The sequence below is a fragment of the Miniopterus schreibersii genome, assembly GCF_964146895.1.
Source record: "Miniopterus schreibersii genome assembly, chromosome: 14".
Lineage (NCBI taxonomy): Eukaryota > Metazoa > Chordata > Mammalia > Chiroptera > Miniopteridae > Miniopterus > Miniopterus schreibersii.
The window spans coordinates 24,734,062-24,752,724 of NC_138114.1; the positions used below are offsets into that span (position 1 = coordinate 24,734,062).

General features: G+C 42.0%; 1 protein-coding gene across 3 annotated transcripts in view; it reads right to left on the minus strand.

Moving 5' to 3' along the window:
• ARID5B (AT-rich interaction domain 5B) overlaps nucleotides 1–17,536 on the minus strand; it is a 167,065-nt gene extending 149,529 nt beyond the window's left edge. For all 3 annotated transcript variants that reach the window (XM_081157342.1, XM_081157341.1, XM_081157340.1), the window contains exons 1-2: nucleotides 17,044–17,536; nucleotides 16,358–16,612 (exon numbers count right to left, since the gene is read on the minus strand). In XM_081157342.1, coding sequence (XP_081013468.1) covers nucleotides 16,358–16,612; nucleotides 17,044–17,064 — 276 coding nt within the window. In that variant the 5' untranslated portion in view covers nucleotides 17,065–17,536. The remainder of the gene's footprint in view (nucleotides 1–16,357; nucleotides 16,613–17,043) is intronic.
• Between the last annotated feature and the right edge of the window lie 1,127 nt (nucleotides 17,537–18,663).

Sequence of the window (18,663 nt, forward strand, 5' to 3'; positions counted from 1 at the left end):
CCTTTCTACTACTATTCAGAGACTGTGGTGCAGAAGCCAACACAGAGGACAGACCCAAGATTCCAACTCTTTGGCCTCCTCAGAGAGGTTGCATAAACCAGAGAATAAAGTCTAAGCTTCCCTCAAGGTAAGCTTTCTGAAGGCAGGCTGAAACTTCCATTGCCTTCTCTACCTTCCACACATTCCTAGGTGGAGCTTAAAGAATGAATGAACAAATGAATGGATGGCTAAATGGCTGAGTAAATACTACCGGGCATTCTTTTTCAAATTTTTAAAAAATTTTTATTCATTGATTTTAGAGAGAGAGATTTGTTGTTCCACTTATTTACGCATTCACTGATTGATATTTGTATGTGCCCTGACCAGAGATTGAACCCACAACCTTGGCATATGGAGATAATGCTCTAACCAATTGAGCTACCTGGCCAGGGCTGCTACCTGGCATTTTGAAAAAACACTTGAAGGAGGAAATCTAGGAGGATTTCCTGCCACCTTTAAGGGAGAATTCATAAGCTGAGCTTCATCCAATGTTGTTGTCAAGAGGGATTTTGTTCTAGCTTTTCCCTAACTCAACTCCATCTAATCCAATTAACCTGTATTGTTTTTACTCTGTTCTGTGCCAGTATCAGCCATGGAGAGTTAAGTATGAGTAAGACACTGTTGCTGCCCTTCAGAAACACACAGGTCTCAGGGTCTTCTGTTCCTTGCCTAAAACATGAAGGTTGCTCTCATTCCACAAAACTCTCCAAATTCACTGATCAAGAAATTAGGCTTAAAAACCCTCAATATAGTTGTTGACATGCTCGAAGACTAACAAATCTTTAAAAGATTAAAGCAATCTGCTGGCTATTATATACGTCATCTATAATTATATGCCCAGAAGAATGGGTGTTTGGAAGGAACCACCCAAGGAGAATGCATAACAACAAAAGGGGGGGGGGGAGGGGAAGCAAGACAGGATAAGAAGAATATCTTTCAACCCTCATCAGAAGAGCTTTATACTAAAGTGATTGGTTCCATTGCTGATGGTAGTGGGCAACCGTGAAGATGGCTCCTATGATCCCTACCTCCCTGTACGCACACCCTTGTGTAATCCCTTCCCTTTGAGTGTGGGACTGATATAATGTCTCACTTCTAACAAGGAGAACTAAACAAAAGTGATGGGATGTCACTTCTGAGGTTAGGTTATAAAAGGACTGGGGATTCTGTTTCTCTCTCACATTCTGAGGGAAGTCAGCCACCATGTTTGGAAGTCGGCCCATGGAAAAGCCCATGTGACATTGCAAGAGACTCGGGGAAGCCTAGACCAGCAAAGAATGAGGCCTTCAGTTCAATAGTCTGAGAGGACCTTTGGTCTGCCAACCGGCAAATGGAGTGAGCTTGGAAGTAGATTCTCCCCAACAGAGCTTTGGGAGATCCAGAGCCAGAGGCACTCAGCTAAGCCTTACCCAGACTCTTGACCCACACAAACTGAGTAATCAATGTTGTTTTAAGACACAATTCTTGGGGTCATTTTAAACAACAACATATAACTAAAACACCCATCTTTAACATGGGATATATGAAATAAGCTGCTAAATACTAGTTTCAATTATGCCTGAAAATTAATTTCTACTAAGAAGTTGACAGGCCAATCGAAAAATGCCTTATGCAACTGCCTGAGACCTGAATTAACTGCCTATACAAGAGGTCTTTTCTTTTTTAGCGACATTCATAGAAATTTCCAAGAATACTATTTAATAAAATGAGCATACCTTTCAGGATGGAAAAGGCAAAGTAAAATAGAATCTTACCCAGTAAGGCTAACTTCATGTTTTATCTCCTCTAAGCTACTAGAGGAAGAGGAGCTAATCTTATTAATCTTTTTTTTTTCTTTTAATCTTCACCTGAGGATATTTTTCCCATTGCTTTTCAGAGAGTGGGAGTGAGAGAGAAAGAGAGAGAGAAAGAGAAACATCGACTTCACGTCCATTGGTTGCCTCTGGCACACACCCCAACCGGGGCTGAGGATGAGCCTGTAACTGAGGTACGTGCTCTTGGCCTGAGTCAAACCCAGGACCGTTTAGTTCCTGGGCCAATGCTCTATCCACTGAGCTAAACTGGCTAGGCCTTATTAATCTTTTTATCACTCCCATAGTACCTTGTATATACTAATAAATATTGGTTGAATTGAACTGAAAGTTTATAGTCAAAAGTCCTATATTTAGAAATAGAAATGTTATGATTTTCAAGAGCAATATTGTGTTATATCCTTAGCTACCAGAGAAGAATCCCAAGCCTTATCTCTCTTTTCCTCTTCCCACCTTTTCAAGATCCATCTTTTAAAGGGCCTTGACATAGCTGACCACTTAGAACTCTGTTGCTTACAAGCACAATCTGTAGGTCCTACAGACATGTATCCTTCAATCCTCACGGCGAACATCCAGGTAAGGCTCTTCTTTGCTTAAAAATCAAGGGGGGGGGGGCAGGAACCAGAAAATAGCCTTTAAAAATTAAGACCAAAAAAATATCGAGGCAGCTAAAATATCTAAATATTCTGACATGCTAAGAATGTTTTCACTCCATTGCTTCGAGGGGTCATTTAAGGAATTCTGGGGGTCAGGAGTGATTTGAACACCTGCTTAGCTGTCTATTGAATTACTGATCTGGTAGCATAAAAAATGTGGAGTGGGAAACGGGACTTACACTGTAAAGAAAAAAAAACAAAAAATAGAGCCTGTTGATAATTTTAAAAGACACTACCATTTATGTGACTCATATAATTTGCGTTAGGAAAAACATCTTGAGCCTTTTTACTAGAATCTTCTTTTTGCCTGCCCAGATAGTCGGGGTGCATATTTACAACCTATTGCATTGTTGCTGAACACACATTCAGCAGCCAGAAGCACAAAACACAATTAGACTATTATGGAGAACATTCACAAGAAACAGAACAGAACAGGTTATTTCACTTAAGATATACATAATTCAATTATTTTCTATATTTATAACCCATGTACACTAGAATTTAAAATAATTTGGTGAAGAGACTGAGTATTACAGCAGTGTTTTCATCTGAATTCTAGTAATCTGATATACACTGTGGGATTAACCCAAAGCAAAAGGATTTAACGGCCCAGCAGGCAGTCTATTTTGAGATCCATCTTCTAAGATCCTCCAGCCATTTCGGCTGGGACCCTTCCCTTTACATCCTTTCCCTGATGCATTTTGCTTTGTAAAAGAGCCCAAATGCTACACATCTTAAAGGAACTGGTCTGGAATATACTCCCTGCCACTACCACCAACAGAAGAGGCAGAGAAGGAGATGACAAGGGGGTGAAACACATTCTCAAATTAGGGGTGTTTTGAAGAAGAGGAAATAGAAGAGGCTTCTAGAAAATGAGGGGAAAGTGAGAGTGTTTAAAATAAGTTCAGTGTTGTGCACAATCAGCAGCTCAACAGCAGGTTTACTGGAGGTTGCATCATGAAAGGGGAGGAACCTGAAGCACCAGGTTGCACTTTCTTTGGCATACTGAGATCCAATATCTGAAATGCAGATTTTTGTCTCCTGACTCCATCCCTCTCCCATCTCATTTTATTTTGTTGTGGCTGGTGGAAGAGATGCCCCTAAAGGTCCTTTAAGACCTAAATGGAACAGAACACAATGGGTTTGAGAGTGTCCCCTTCACAGTGACTAGAAACCTCAAACATGGATCAAAAACTTCCTGGAGAACCAGGAAGCTTAACTTTATTTAAACTAATAATGTAGTTAGTTATTTTTTTTCAAATAATAGTGAGTAGTCCAATGACTCAACCAATAAATTACTTATTAAGCACTATAAAAGTTTAGGACCATGACAGGCTTCAATGGGCCAATAAAGTTAGGATTAGGGTCGATAACTAGCATCAGCTAAAGGCCTGGGGTAAAGCAGTCCATGGTTTGGTGCTCTATGCTCATGTAAATCTCACTTGATATTCACAGTCCAGTAAGTTTAACCCATTTCACAGATAAGGAAACTGAGGCTCCAGGGAGATAAAGTTGACCAAGATGACATACAGCTACTAGCTGACAGAGTAAATATCCACATTTGGTTCTACCAAGCTCCAAGACTAAAATTTTATATTCTAACTAGAAAGAGAAAAGACATATGTGAAATTATTAATCAGCACTACCTTCAAATTCAAGTCCATTCTTCTAAACCTGACCTGCTAGACTCCCTGAGGTCTGGCCTCAGTCTTATCTTCCACTAGGCCCCTGCACTCTTGCTGAATGCAGACCACATCCAGTATTATGTCCTTCCTTCCTATTTGCCTATGGGTTCTTCTGCCTAGGATTTGTCCCTCTTACCCTCATTCTTCAAAAATCTCCACCCATGAAAGTCTTAATTATTCTCAAGGGCTTGATCACAAGCTCCCTTCTCCGGGGCCACTTCAGCATGGCTACAGGCCACCTGCCCACTCACACACTTCTTTCTTTCCACAGCTCAGTCCCTGGGCTCTCCTCCCTGAAGCCTACCTGTGGGCCCTAAGACAGAGCCCGGCTTTCCTTGCACATCCATTCTTTCTGTCCCTCCAACTTTGGAACTCAGACTAGACAGAATGGTGAGGGCTTCATCTACCTGGCAGCCCCTACTCTTTTCTTTGCTGCCCCTTCAGAATCAACAGGCTCCTGTCGCTCTATTTACAGAAAATGGGCCAAGCTTTGCTCTAGAGACTGTAAGGTGGCCTCTGGGCCACATCTAGACTGAAGATATGTTTTTGTTTGACCCACCAAGTTTGTGTGTTTTTTTAATTCGATCGAACTGCCAACTAAATTCACACAAAAAACATAGATTTCTCGCACTTCTCTGGCAAAATGGAAAGATTTGGCAATCTTGGATGACATTCCTGCCCATAATACCTCATAATTTTATTGTTGTGAGAAATAAATAAAAGGTCCTATATCAAGCTATTTTTAGACCAGGGGTCAGGCAAACATTTTCTGTGAAGGGCCAGATATGTTAGGTTCTGTGCGTCATAGTCTCTGTTGCTACTATAGTGTGGAGGTGGCCAGAGACAATTTGTGAACAACAGAGTGTGGCTGTGTGCTAATAAAACTTTATTTACAAAACAGGCAGCAGTCCAGATTTGGGCTAAAGGCCTTGCTGACCTCTATTTTCTACCATCTCCACAGCCAGACAATGTAAATCAGCTCTGAAGATGCTATCTAGGTGTTTCAGTGACGTAGAAAAATAGGTGCACCCAGTGGGCATTAGAGGGCCTCTGTAATCTGTTTATTGGATTCACCAAGATTAGGTTTAGCTCAGAAACCATGCTGAAGGGAGACTGCTCCCACCTCCATGTCTTGCCAAGAGATCTTTTCCCAATCTTTACCAGAATGTCTTTAGACCTGAGTTCAAACATTACTTCTAAAATGCCTGCACAGACCTTTCCAACAAGATCAGGCACCCCATCATAGGTCCGTGTTTTCTCTTCATCACACTGACAGCACCACAAAAATCACCCATTTATTTGTGGTAGTTTGATTAGTCATGTGCATGCTCCGCGTCCAAAGGCAGCTCCATGAAGGCAGGGCCTACCTGGTTCCCCACCTCTGTCTCTCCAGCGCAGCGTTGGCCTGCACAGAGAAGGCGCTCTAGAAGGACTGAGCCTAAGAACCCTCTCCTGCAAAATGTGCAAGAGGCACCGTGTGCCTGCTGTGGGAGTCATGGGGCTTAAAGAGCCCTTTTAAATATTTCATTACACAATGCACAGTATTATCACTGAGTTATCTGTGTATCAGTCAACTGCCAATGTGACTGCAAGTTCCTAGAGAGCAGGATAGAAGCTTTCAAGAACCAGATGCTAAATAAATAAATGAAGAACTAAAAGAAGCCTGAGGGTGCTGAGTTCTAGTTCTGCTTGTCACTCACTAGCTCTGAGCATATGCCCAGCACTGAGTCTCTGCATCTTTTAAATAAAGAGGGCTAGACCCATTCTTTTCCATCGCTCCGATCCTATAAATCCTGTGAGTCTTAAAATGCCAATGGCAAATTAGACAAGAGCGTTTTTCTGAGACCACCATAGAGAGTCTCCTTGGTCCTCTTTATTAACTATCTCCGGCCAGTCATGCCTAAAACCAAATGAGCCCGTGCCGATGGCAGACCCAGAGGACCAACTGCACCTATGAAAACGCCAACTTTCAAGACAGGAGGTCTCTGAGAGTGTTATCAGTTACCTCCTCTGCGTCTGACCACTTTGGTGCATGTCAGTGGCCTTCATTCTCTAATGCAGATTTCCAACCAGAACAAAGCCAGCCAAAGTTGGATCATCCGAGAAGAAAAACAACTAAACTGGGCCCGGCATTGAGGAAAACCTGAGGACAAGACAATGAATGAGGAGACTTTTATTCTCTGGTACAAGATCTGGCTCGTTTCCTTTTTTTTCAGGGGAACTCTGAGCTGAGCTCACACCAGATGATGGCAAGCAAAGCTCAGACCAAAGGAACAACAGGACTCTGTCAAAACGATTTCCATCTCTGATGTCCCACTGGGAGCCTGGGGGAGGTCCAGGGACAAGTAACTGGACGGTACCTTGGCCTGTTATCTCTGTAGCTAGCAAGGTTTTCCTTATAGGAGATTAAAAAAAACAAAACTCAAAACTCCATACACACATATATATACACACACACACATGCGCGCACACTTTAATATGTATATATACTTATTTTAAAAACATATTCCTCCCTTAAAAAGAAAATACAGAATTAGCAAGTTTAAATTATTAGCACTTAGTTCTTCATCTCCAGTTACATACAGTGTTCTTTTGTGCCGGTAAAACAACATGTGCTTTAATTAGCAAATATCTGTAAATAATTTACTTGCTTTTCAAATACAATGGAACAATGGGGTCAATTTTCACATACATTTACCCAGCATGCATTCTGGGTCGTAAGCCAGGCTCTCCCATTGTTCAATAACTATATCAAGCTGTCCTAGTCTTGTCGTCCTCCTCGGGGTGGAGTGGAGGGTGGGGGTAGGGGGCTGGAAACCCAAGTTCCAGTAGCCACATCCCATTTTGCAAGACCCCAGAAGACAAGCTAAAATAAATTCTTATGATCTCTAACCCTGGAGCCTTCTGAAAGGAAAGTGGAAGTGTGCCAAGAGCAAAGGGCACTGGAGTAATGGCTGTAGGATGCAGGCGCTCTGAGCACCCCCTGCCCCGCCCCCGGACAGCGTGGGCCCCAAAACATAAGGTGTAACGTACGAGGCCCATGAATCACAGAACCTCATCTAGGCTTTGCAGGGTTAAAACTGGGCGCTGCGCATGCAGTGCAAAGAAAGATGTTAAATCAAATGAGAATGACTGCTCCAGGACTGGAGGCACTATTATTTTGAATAAGATTGAAAAGGCCAGAAAAAGCAATTCAAAAACATTTCAATTATGTATTTCCCAGAACTACATCTTTGAGCAACTAATGCAAATGTTACCACCACAATAAAACTTCTTCCCACATAAAAGCATATAAAACAGGTTGATCAGCATATACTTTATATATCATATGCATATTTTTGACTATTAATAAAAAATTCAAAATCTATGTATGCTTTACTCTCCTAAGCAATACAATAATTATGATTAAGGGACAAGCAGCACAAAAAGAGCCAATTTATCTTACTCATGTTCAGGAATACTATTGTGTAACTAAGCAACTAAAGACAAAATATGGTCTAATTAATTCACTCCTATGCTTATTTAAAAGACACAATTAGAACATTTTTATTTTCCAGCCTGCACAGTAGTTCAACATGCTTGAGGGTGTAGAAAGCAAAGCCTATTATTCTCAAAGACAAGAGTTTAATGTTTAGTGCCACTGATCGGGCTTGGAACTCAACTGTGGGGAGGAGGGAGTGTGTTTCCCAGCTGGGCTGTACTTGGAGTCACGAGAGAAGGTAGGGGGAACGATGTTTATGGGGCCACTAGATTGACTAGCAACACGTGACCTCTACCCCCTCTTTTCTCATTGTGGCACAAAGGTGGAGATGGGACTGTGAACTTGATGGTCATTTGGGCAAGGACACACACCACTGTAAGTCTATTCATACAGCCATAAAGATTCTACAGAAAATTCATGTAATTAAGCCAGCCGTCCTAGCCTGGGTGGTAAATGTCAAATATCCATCTTTAATGCTGCTAACAGTGCATCTGATTTTAAAAGCAGAATTAATTTACGCAAGTATGTGCTGGGAGATTGATGCCATTAGCATGATTCTAAAGAACCATTTCAATAATAATCATCATCTGCATGTTTGAAATGTGTTGTCAATGCAGACATTCACAGTCCAGGATGTGAGCCATACTCTCTGAAGGCTAAAACCCAGGTTCTAATCCCCAGCAAGATGGAGAAGAACACAGTGTGGCTACAAAAAGCGATCCTTGTGCAAGGGAGTTATATACAGAAACAGATTTTTCAAGAACTGCAGGATCCATGACTACATTTATGAGAGGCGAATGAATCCTTAAACCAACAATCGATAAATTTGTTTTAAATTTCCTTAAAAGCCAAGCCAACGGGTAATCACTCGCTACAATATTATTCTGAGTAGAAGATGGCAAATATCCAACTACCCTGGCTATAAAAAAAAATGACAAGCAAATGCATTTGATTCGAGCAATTATATTCTGGATATTGGTTAAAACTAGACTTTGATAAATGAGCTTGAGTCATGTATCACTAGATGCCACTATGAACAATGGTATGCTTTATTAATAATTAATGACAAAGTATTTACATGTATGGACTCATGTACTTCATAAAAATAACACTTCCTTAGTATGTGCCTGACATTCTAAATGTTAAGAGAGGTTTTAGTTGCTTACAATTCTGACTCGCTATCAAATAGTTTAAGGCCATCAGTCAGAACAACATGCTGGCTCACAGGAACTGTCCATCAACACTCAGGTGAGGAGTGACTCTCCGTCTTAGAAATCTAGTCTTCTCATAGATTGCCAGCCCAAAGCCCTGACATTTTATGGGATGATGGCTGGAGATTGGAAAAGCACTCAAAGAGATAGAGATGCTGGCTCTAACCTGATCATCCAGTCCCAAATATTCATAATTACTCTGGTGTGCTCCTGAAAAAAAAGGGAGGGAGGGAGAGAGGGAGGGAGGGAGGGAGGGAAGGAGGGAAAAAAATCTCACTTTTTTTTTTTATTCTCACCTGAGGATATTTTTTCCATTTCTTTTTCAGAGGCAGTGGAAGGGAGAGAGAGAGAGAGAGAGAAACATCGATGTGAGACGGACATGTAGATTGGTTGCCTCCTGCACCCTCCTGGACCAGGGCCAGGGATCGAGCCTGCAACTGAAGAACGTGCCCTTGGCTGGAATCGAACTAAGGACCCTTCCGCCTGCAGGCCGATGCTCTAACCACTGAGCAAAACAGGATAGGGCCTCATTTTTTTTTTTTTTTTTTTAACATCTGATGGTGCAAAATAACTCTGGATTTTAGAAGAGAAAGAAAAACAGAAAAAGTGTGGGATGGGGTGCTGGAGTTGGCCCCGCATATGAATGACCAACTGATCATAGGCCCTCTGCCAGAAAGAAATTGGGCCAAACTTAAAGAAAGCAGGCTGTGGGAAAGAAGGCTGTGGGCATTTTAATTATTTTGTAAGTCATTTAATAAATACAAAGTGAGTAGCGCTGAATACTGTGGAGGAACCAAGAAGTGAAAAAGGCATAACCCTCTGCTCCTGAGAAGAGCTCTATAGGGGAGAAGGCAAAGGGGGAGCACACGGACAACCATCCCAGAAGGCACAATGCAAAGTCCGTGGGAGGTTACAACCCATCAGAGGACTGTAAGCTCCCTGAGGGCATGGGCTTGTCTGTCTTGATTACTGCTATATCCTGAGGGCCTAGAACAGGCTCGGGCACAAACCAGGTGCTCTATAAATATGCATGGAATGACTGAGACTATGAAGATGAAGATAGCACTTCCTGATTTTGGAAAAATGGTGAAAGGCTACAAATAGTCACCTTAGTTAATCTCCCAATTTAACTAGGAATACAGATAGAAGAAGCAAACAGCTTTTCTGTGACCACTACCTGTCCATGGGGCTAGGCTATGAGCTCTTTGAGAGCTGAGGACATTCCCCTTTATCTCTGTATCCTGTAGTCCAGCACATACTAGGTTTTCAATCAACATCTGACAAGCTGAATAAATTATTTTTCCAAAAACATGCAGATAGTGAATCTTCCTTTGGACGCATTCTGCATGTATTGGCAGCACAATTCACCGATGTGTTATATAGCGTCTTACATTCATTGTTTTTTATGTTTTCAAAAACGTGTTGGTCTTATCTCTATCAAGATTGATGAACTTCTTGAGAAAAAGGGCCACACTGTGAACTGTTTTGCACTCACCTCTGTACCTACCAGAGCGCTGAGCACATGGTTAGCGCTCAACAAGCAGTTTCTGGTTAACTTAAGATAGATGATACCAACACTGGCTAAAGTTAGGATCTTCATCTTACAAAATATAACTTTTAACTATTCTACTGATTCTCAAATTTTAACATCCTAGACTCAATGTTGAAATACAGTTTTGTATTTGTAAACGTTTTGGACATAGTAATGTTAAATTATTTCTTAAATTACTGGTCTTGCTTCAAACCCAAGCTAGAAAGAGCAAAAGGTACACAATCATGTTTCTTACTGTGGATGAATCCCTATAGGTCAGCACACTTTTTCTGTAAGGGGCCAAATAGTAAATATTTTCCACTGTGTGGGCCATATGGTCACTGTCACAACTACTCAACTCTGCCTCTGTAGTTTGAGAACAGCTATAAACAATACATAAACAAATGAGTCTGACTATGTTCCAATAAAACTTTATTTACAAAAACAGAGAATGGACCAGATTTGACCTTCAGGCGTTAGTCTGCTAATGCTTGTCACTGTCCAATAAACTGTCTCCATATAACTCATTAGTTCTTACCCTAGTACCAGAGGTCCTGCCTGTCAGAGAGTAAATATATTCCTTCTCTTAAGATCACTACTAAAAATAATTAATAACTTATTGTAACTGCATCCATAATTTGTTGAGCTCTTTTGTATGAGTACTATGTTAGTTGCAAGGCCCTTTTCATTATTTCTAATTCTCTCAGCAAAGTAGAGATCATTGAATTCATTTTACAGATGAAGAAACTGAGGCTCAGAAAAGTAAAAAAAAATATGTCCAAGGCTAGTGAGGTCACTGAAGAGGCTCAGAAATTTCTAAAAACTCAGCACATGGATACAGACCAGAGACTGAATGGACATCCACAGATAGAGCAAGGCCAATCCAGTACCTCCCAGATTTCAGAATGTGTCTGCCTAACCACAGCTGTGATACAATCAGTCAATCTTTTAAAAAATCCTGCCAATCCAGTGACAGCATTAGTCAATACTAAAATGTAAATCCTTAAAGAGCCTTTTATTTTGGTGAAACAGCTAAACCTACCATATAAATGAAAGCCAACCTGATTTGGGGGGACATGAATTGGCTACGTATTCTAGCAAACTAACCTAAATGCCACCCTCTCATAGAAAAGCTTTTTTTAAGAGGGTCCATGGTAGAGATTTCAAACTTCAATGAGAACAGTAACACTAATATTAATGATAATAATGACTCAATCATTATTGAAAAATCTACTATGTGCCAACCTCTACTGTAAGCACTTTACATGTATTAACTCATTTAATCTATTCTAGAGAGTAGGTACTATATTCCCATTTTACAGAAGAGAAGACTGAGGCACAGAGAGTTTATAATTTGCCCAAGATCACACAGCTAGAGTAACACTGTTTAAAATGCAGAATCCTGGACCCAATTCCAGATATTCTAATTGAGTTAATTTCTTTTTTTTTTTAATTTTTAAAATTGACTTTGAGAGAGAGGGTGGGATGGGAGGGAGAGAGAGAGAGAAAGAGAGAGAGAGAGAGAGAGAGAGAGAGACATTGATTTGTTGTTCCATTTATTTATGCATTCCTTGGTTGATTCTTGACTGGGGATTGAATCCACAACCTTAGGGTATGGGGATGACGCTCTAACTAACTGAACTGCCAGGCCAGGGCTTTGAGTTCATTTCAATGAGGGCTGTGGAGTATGCATTTTTAACCAATTTTAACCCATGGTTGAGGCTGACAGTCAAACCTCTTTTAGAAATCCTGCCTGTGTGCTATAATCTGTAATGCCCAGATGTGTTTGATCTTGACTCCCCGGCATCATTAGTTTACTCATCTGCACTCCCAGTTGCAGACCAGCGAACCTTTCTGTAGAATCCAGCCCATGGACTGTCAGGCTGAAATCCATGCTTGTACATCCACCTATTTTAAGAGGGTATATTGCCAATAGATCAAGCACTTGGCAATTTGAAAATGAATGTAATCAGAAGTTACCCAGTAACAGAACCAATTACCGGCCTACTTTGCCATTTTCCTCCTCTGAAGAGCTACTGGCTGAATGTGGCAATTGTGGGTAATTACTGAAGACACTTAACTCCTTGCATATGGCCTTGCTATTCACTTTCATGATAATTTAAAATAGTGTCATGATTAGGCCCAGAAACCTCCACACAGACATAAAAATGATTATGTTTATTGTTTATAAATTAAGACTATCTAGAATAAAGATCACTATAATCATAACTCTTTTCTATTAATTTAAGGACTTTATAGTGTATAAAGTACTTTTGCCAATACAATGGCTCTTCATATTCACAACAATCCACAGTCAACCTTATTATTGTTCCCATTTACTTGCTAAAAAAACTGAGGCTCAGAGTGTTTATGATTATTCAATAATCATATAAATAGCAAGTTGCAGAATCAGGATGTGACTCTTTGGAAGTAAATGAAGGCAGCAGTGTGTATAAGCATGCAAATCATTATAATTATTAAAACTAATAATAAAGTATTCATGGTTATTAATAATGCTATTAAAGTGTAACTGTTATATACCACTGGCTAGAATTAGCTAAACTTTATAGAATAAAAATAGTTATGCTACCTAAATATCTGGTGACCTTTGGCAAAGCTGACTGACTAGTCATAGTTCTAAAATTACAAGAAACTGTCCACATTTTGCACTTCTAGAACATACTGTGATGTATTCAAGCTCTGATTTCAAGGGTAGGTTTCAGTGGAAAAATAAACCAACCCCAAAGCTCAAGAAGGCCTAGGTTCTAGCCTGGCAACCTTTGACAAACCATACGACCTCTGCAAGCCTCTGTCTTCACCTGTAAAATGGGCATACAAAGTTCTGCCGTATCCAGCCTCATACAATTATTACAAAGGGCAATAAGAAAATAGTCCTCCCAAAAGCCTTTCACAGATCATAGCAAACCACACAGGAATGCTATTTGTAATCTCACACAATGATAATTTTCCTGCTTTTAGAACTGACGTATTTACACTTCAAGAAATCATAAAAAGACAGACTGGTTCTCTTAAGCCAAAAAAGCATACTGAGTCCTGGCTGTCCTTTCGAAATGGATGCTGATGTCAGCTCAATCAGGAAATTATTAACCTCCATTTGGTTACTTAAAATAAACTGTACTGGCTGATTAAATGTGCTGAACATTTTCTCCAAGTAACAGTGCACATCACCAAGAAACCTTTCTATTTCAGTTATACATTGAAAATGGCAAATGCATCATTCAAAACTATTTAAAATCAATAATAAAAATCATTTCACTGTATATAAACAAGTTAATGGAGTAAGTGAAAACAAAGCAAATTTCTTAATGAGAGGGCCCTGTTGCCCCCTCTAGGTGCCAGCAGTAAGTGCTGGTTTCTGTAGGATCTCCTCCAGAGGAGACTGCTGCTGCTATTCTGCTAATGAATGACTAACTTAGGCCAGGGGGAAAATGACATCACCGGGGTGGAAAACCGATCTGCATTGGGAAACTTTCTACCTGCTTTACATTTGTCATAATTATTTTGCACAATGCAGCCTGTATTTGCATAATTTTGAGGCGTGTCATTATCTCAATTGAAAATTGTTTTAATATGGCTGAATAATTCACAATGACATCAGCCAAAGTCCTAATGAAATATACAAGTATAATCATACAGCTAATTACCAGCCGTGTTAGCATTAAAAAACAAATCATGCATAATATTAGACGATGTATATGCAGCTGAGGATTATAAATAGAGCCATCTCCCTCCCCAAATCCCCTAGCGTTTACTTTTAAATGGCAAGATTAATTTTCTCAGGTATGGCTTATATAGCAGTAACAAAACACACAGATCATTACAATGGTTCACTTTCATTTCCCCATAATGAACAATTTTTTTTAAATCGTGTATTTAAAAATACATCTATTCAATATCAACAGTTCTTACAGATGCAGCCTTCTGCTAATACTGGTTTTTACTCTTAAATCAGAATTCACTATTTAATTACACCAACAGAAATTAAAACTGGACCGAGTGGGGTCTTTAAAAAATATTCCAATTTCAATTCAAAAAAAAAAAAAAAGTGACCACAAAATATCCCATAAAACACTGAATAATTTCCTTCTGGGTTTAGTCAGAAGTCTATTAGGCACCAGATCTTTTCTGGATATTTAATCCTTCCCTTTTCCAGATCACAGGCCATGTTGAAGTAATAAATTTGAAAAGCAAATAAGAAATCAGGAGAGGGGGAGGAGGAAGACAGCTGCGCAGGAAAGTTGGGTCGGGGGAGGGGGCCGAGCTAGACCTTGGGCGGGGGAAAGAGCTCAACCTGTTGGTAGGTTGCAGGATTTTTCACAGTATTTCCAAACAACACCTTTGTGAAATTGCAGGCAGACGTCGGGAAACGTGAACGCTTAAAACCCAAAGCTGGCCCTGGAGGGCGTGGGGGTTGGGGGGGGGGGTGTTCAGAGAGGAGGGCGGGGCTTATTTCCGAAGGGGCAGATCTCCAAGGGCGAACATTTTGACGAACTCCGGTAATTAACTGGCAAAGACCACTGATGGGTAATTCGATCCTGGGGAGAGGGAGTGAACTGGCGATGCCAAAAGTACAATCAACTCCATCAGACCCAGGAATTCTGGAAGGACCGGCGGGCAGCTCCCAGCTCCGGGATGAGTTAAACGGGGAACCATTCATTTAACAAAAAGATCCTTACACCTACCTCGAAAGCTCGGGAGCCTGGCACAGAGCTAGCTGCCCTCAAAAGTCTCAGTTTGGTTGCCCTGCTCTCGCATGGGCAACACAAAGCCTTGCCAGGGGGTGGTGCGCCCTCCCTCCCAGCCGCGCCGTGGGCACAGACTCCCCCAAATAGTTCCCCCGGTAGGTACCAGGGCGCTGAGGTCGGTCAGCTGACAAGGGGAGCCCGCAGAACTGCGGTCACACAAGAAAATGACAGAGCCAAAGGGAGGCGGCCGCCCGGGCGCCCGGTGACAGCGGGCTCACCTCGGCGTCCTCCCCGGAGCGCGGCGAGCGCCCCCCCGGCCTCCCAGAAACGTGCCGGGAGGCTCGGCGCCTCCCCACCCTGCCCGGGAGCGCCGTCTGGGCACGGAGCACGCCGCCCCGCGGGCCAGGGGCGAGCACACGCCCCTCTGCCCTTCCCTGCCCGGTCCCCGTCCCACACATCCCCACAGATTGCGCTGGAAGACGTCCACTTGGCGTGGAGTAATTGGAAACTAGAACATCAAATGGCTTGTCCGAGGGGGAGGGGCGGGGGCGAGAGATAGTTGTTAATGCTTAACGTGTTTGTGCCGGTTACACGACCGCTTTGAAATCCGCCCGGGCAGATCTGCAAGTTATTTGAATGTATTATTCCAGTACCTGTCATTTATCACTTTATTCAACACGTCTTTGCCAACTCAATAGCTTTTGATCTCACTCTGCCTCCATTTCGTAATTTCCGCCCTCTTAAACATATCAAATACTTACTTAAAAAAAAAAAAAAAAAAACAAGAAAAAAAAAAAAAAACGTGAACAATATCGAAACCCACCGAAAGAAATCCACCCAGCCCCAACCGAGCCAGAAGCGAAGGTAAATTTTCAAAAGGCGAAAAAATATAAAAAGCTTGTGATGTTCAAGGGGCAGTAGCAGGAAAGCGAGCGACACACACACACACACACACACACACACACACACACACACACATCCTTGAACAAAACCCTTCTCGAACAAGTTATTTGATCTTGACTAAAATCAGCAGTTGGATCCTCTTTGTAAAGCTGACAGCCAAACTCTGACAATGGCAAAATACTCGAGCCCCAGCTAGTGGCGCTACCCCTTTAAAAAAGGAGTCGATCCTGCTCGCCTGCAGAAGTGAATACAGTATTTTCAAGCTTGCCCTGTAATAAGCATTACTAGGGGGAAAATAATAAAGAAAGAAGAGAGGGAGATATAAGTTTACCACCTCGCCATGGTCGCTATTTCTGCCCTGGGGAGTATCTTCTGGGAGGAAATAAAGTTTAGAGCTGGATAAAAGTTGCCGGCTGGTCCTCTCTTCCCACAACAGCTGGAGCTCCGCTATGCAAATCGGATCCTTTGGCGTACATCTTACAAAGAAAAAGTCGCCAAGGGACAAAATTCTTGGTTTGCCTTCAAGGTGGAATTGAAAAGCCTTGTAGAAAATGTAAGGTCCGTGCAAGCCACACGGTGAGCCGACCCACTGCAGGGGAAAAAAAGCACCAAATAAATAATGTAGCCATCAGAGCACAAACATCTATTTCCAGACATTTACACACAGACATCCACACTCCTAATACAGAAGAGCCAACAGATATAAAGCTGGGTGTAAAAATAATAGAGCCCACAAATTTTCTGCTTCCCTTAAAAAAAAAAAAAAAAAAACCTCCGGGGGGCCCCCCCACCGCCACCTCTCCCTACCTCTCCATCTGAGGCGGTAAAATTACATTATGTATGTATGATCGGTGCAGGGATTTTTTTAAACAATAAAAATGATTTGGGGGGATGCAGAGGGTAAAAGTTTGGTGAAAAGTTTGTGGGGGGGTGTGGGTGGGTGTAGAGGTGTGGGTGAGCTGGGGGGCTGGGGGGTTCCGGGGGGTTCCGGGATCGGAGGAGCGGAGGAGAGCGAAATACCTGGAGTGAGTTGGGCTCCATCTCGACGTTCTGAATTGATTGAACTCAACATTCTCTCCAAACTTGTTGGCTTGAATGGATTGCATCAGGTCCTGGCAGGGAAAAACATTCTCTGTCTTCAGCCGGCGTAATGTCTCAATATAAAACTGAGTTCTTGCCTCCCCCTCGGCACCAAAATGATTGAAAATATGTCCTAATATTTCTCTGACGACTCAATTTTAAGCTCCTGTCAAAACTGTGTAGGTTTCCCTCCAAATGTAGGTTGATCAAATTCATAACCGGGAGAAAGGCTCCGTCCGATCTCGGCGGGAAGCGGATGGATCAAGGCAAAAAACATATAGGAAGGTCTGTAAAAATAAAATCCACCCTAGAACTGTGTGAAGATGAGATCTCCCTCTTCCCAATCTCCCTTGTCTATGGGTGTCTGATGAGATTTTTGGAGGAGACGAGAGTTGATGAGCTCCGCTGTGCATCTGACAGGACCTGCTTGTATATGTCTAATATAAAGAACATTTCCTGCAGAGATTCCGGGGCGCTGCTCCTCTTTCTAATGCTCCTTAGCAGATTTGCTGTTATTAGACATGTAGATTTGTTTGATAGTTAAATTACGCTTCCTCACTGCCATGTTTTCGAGAACTAATCTGTTAAATTATCTTTTGATGCCTATTTACATGGAAGGAAAAAGTGGGTTATCGATTATATAAACATATAAATATTAATGCATTTGTTCGCTTCGCAAAAAAAAAATACTCAGCAAAAAAATAAATAAATAAAAGAACAGAAAGACAAGTGAGCAATGCACACACATCTCAGGATTTTGCAAACAATATTGAACGGACAGAGACTGCATTTAGGGACTGGAACAATAAACGATGCATGATAAATCAATAAATGCGAGCAGCGAGTCTGCTCGGAATATGAATTCAGGCTCCCGGTTCTGCGTGTGCATTCTTTAATTTTGAAGTATATACACTAGTACGTGTTTACAATGCTGATGGACGCCAAGGGCGCTCTCAAATGATAATGTGTTTATATAACCCAGCGCTACAGGAATAATATACCGACTCCTACCCCACCCCCACTCCCTCCCCCGCCAAAAAAGGGAGGGGAGCTTCCTCAATAATAGTTTGAAACTGAAAAAAAAATCCATTTGCCAACTAGTTAAATACAACCAGAAATTAAGCTGTTGAAAACCGGGGGCATGAACCGTAAGACAATAAAGGCTTTAAATGTGTATATTTATTGTTCTGGAGCCCTGGAGGATTGCGAGGTTTGCATGCACGGCTATTATGCAAACACAGAGAAACTTAAGAGCGACAGAACAAGGAACAGGCAGAGGCTGCAAGCCCTCGCTGCCCGCCCCAGCTGCCGGTCCTCCGCCGGGCTCGATCGCGTTCTCGCGTGTGGATGTAAAATGGTGAACTCGCCTCCCCGCGCTCCCCGCCCCCCCGCCCCCCGCCCCCCGCCCGCCTCCCACTCCTTCCCGCCCCCCCGCCCCCGATGGCTTTATTAGATTGGCACCAATCTTTCCAAAGTGGGTCTGGCATGCTCAAAAAGTAAACATGTACTATATGGGGAATAAGGTCTGTATAGTATGACAGTTGAAACTTGATCTGTGAT